The sequence below is a fragment of the Notothenia coriiceps genome, unplaced genomic scaffold (assembly GCF_000735185.1).
Source record: "Notothenia coriiceps isolate Sejong01 unplaced genomic scaffold, NC01 NC01_scaffold00009659, whole genome shotgun sequence".
Lineage (NCBI taxonomy): Eukaryota > Metazoa > Chordata > Actinopteri > Perciformes > Nototheniidae > Notothenia > Notothenia coriiceps.
Genome location: NW_011342360.1, coordinates 193,442 through 195,284, shown reverse-complemented (window position 1 = coordinate 195,284; position 1,843 = coordinate 193,442). Strand labels below are relative to the sequence as shown.

Below are 1,843 nucleotides of genomic sequence, written 5' to 3'. Positions count from 1 at the left end.
GGGGGGGGAAGTGGTGTTTGGTTAAAAGACAGAAATGTTAAGACAACTAACCTTTACACGGCAGGGTTATTACGTTTCTTTGATTTTTAATAGGTTTTTTTGTCTTGGTTTCAAATGAAAAAAGCGTTTTTAAAGTTATATTTGTTTAGCTGTTGGTAGTTGCTGGATAAGCCTTTTAACACATCATTTTCAATACATGTCTTAAATTGTTACCATCCTGTGTTCCTCAGTGAAAGCAAGTGACTAAAGATTGTACCTAAATCTTGAAATGAGTTCAAAATGATATTAAAGAATCTGTAAAAAAAATGGTGGAATCAGATTTGCCCGACTGACTGAACATCCTCTCCACCTTTCGTCACGACAAACTCACCTAATCACGATAAATCAAAAACAAAATACCAACGAAGACGTGTTAAAGTGTCCGCTGATGTTATCTCCTGCAGACTGATCTTACCTCGGTCTGCTCTCTGCACTGCCGCTATCAGTCTCAGACGTCAGAGGTTTGGTTATCACTCCATCTACGAGTCACAAGCAAAATACTTCAGTCATCTTAGCAAGGGACGTGAAGAGAAATAAAGAAGTATTCCAGATAGTGTTTACCTATGAAGTAGAAGCCCAACAGCAACACCCTCTCCTGCAGAGTGGTGTTCGCCTGGTCCTCCATCACACTCTGCAGGCACTGCGAGAGCTCCGGGATCACAGCTCGACTGTCCAGGACGGGGGCTCCCAGGACAGCGGGGGGTACCGTCAGGGGCTGAGGGAGCACGGGATGCTCAAGATGGAGGCACAAGTTCACCGTTTGAAACATCCTCTCCTGGTTGGCGAGGTAATTGGGATCTGAGGAGAAAAAGAATCGGATCAAATGAACTCCAAAAAGGTCCAAGTGTGGGGGGAATAAAACAAAAAGAAGAATTTGCTTGTCTTACCTGTGGATTTAAACTTCTCCAGTGTGCTGCTCTGCAGGAGGGGCTCCAGGAGTGCAGAGGGGAAGTGGCCCAGTAGACACAGGTGATAGACCGCCTTCAATAACTCAAAGCTGGACATCTTGGGCAGATAGGAGACCAGAGCCGGGATCAGACTATCCAGGAACCTGCCACAGCAAAAGGGAAGCCAGTTGGCATTTAAATTATGTATTAAAAAAAAACAGACTTTATATAAAAACCTGCCAATATGATACAGTATGAGTCATAGTCAGAATCTTTGTAGATGATCATTTACCCCAAGCAATACACTCCATGCTGACAAACAAAGACATTGTAAATAAATAATATTTGTTTAATAAAAAAAGGTTGCAGAAATCCTAACTAAAAAAAGAGCAAGTTGCAATATCTACTGCTAAATATGAATTGTAGGGCCTGTGTATGAGTGTCATTTGAAGCCATGTGAGAGACCTACTGCTGTTTCCTGTGCTGCAGATCGTAGTTGAGAGAGGAGTAAACCTTGACCACACAGAGCAGGTCTTTCAGTGTCAGAGCTTTGGGATTTTCTATCACTTTTAAAGCGAATGCCTCCATTACTGCGGCGGGACAGAAGGCGAGCCTCTCACACACAGACAGGAAGAGGACCACCTGAACAGACAGGGAGACACCTTTAAAAACACTTGAAGACAGGGTTCATACACTTTTTCACCAATGATTTTACATGACTTTTACCTCATTTTCCATGACCTCAGTGGTACCACTGAAAATGGTTTATTTTAACATGGAACAGGAAAATAAGGTCTGAAACATGTTGTGCCTATTTAAAACAAATCAAATAGGCTTACTAGCTTTTACAGCTACTAATTAAAATCTCTCACCAGCAAAATACCTCGACAGTTAAATGCCATTTTACATTTCATTAC

The 1,843-nt window shown here is 42.0% G+C and overlaps 2 protein-coding genes across 3 annotated transcripts in view; one reads left to right on the top strand and one right to left on the bottom strand.

Annotated features, from left to right (window-relative positions):
- LOC104945512 (uncharacterized) overlaps positions 1-1,843 on the top strand; it is a 12,579-nt gene that overhangs the window by 7,928 nt on the left and 2,808 nt on the right. The gene's annotated exons all lie outside the window — the stretch shown is intronic.
- Positions 24-1,596, bottom strand: LOC104945510 (FAST kinase domain-containing protein 2). Its single transcript, XM_010771194.1, has 4 exons — positions 1,396-1,596; positions 927-1,090; positions 601-837; positions 24-518 (listed from the first exon to the last, which is right to left on the bottom strand). Exons 1-4 carry the CDS (start codon positions 1,512-1,514, stop codon positions 451-453), a joined length of 588 nt encoding a protein of 195 aa, XP_010769496.1. The 5' UTR covers positions 1,515-1,596; the 3' UTR covers positions 24-450.

What these genes read in the sequence shown, in the direction of transcription:
- LOC104945510 (XM_010771194.1), bottom strand. Translation starts at nt 1,514, where the DNA reads ATGGAGGCATTCGCTTTAAAAGTGATAGAAAATCCCAAAGCTCTGACA. An exon ending in CTGCAGCACAGGAAACAGCA is followed by an intron (nt 1,091 to 1,395) that starts GTAGGTCTCTCA and finishes TTGCTGTGGCAG; the next exon opens with GTTCCTGGATAGTCTGATCC. An exon ending in GTTGGGCTTCTACTTCATAG is followed by an intron (nt 519 to 600) that starts GTAAACACTATC and finishes TGTGACTCGTAG; the next exon opens with ATGGAGTGATAACCAAACCT.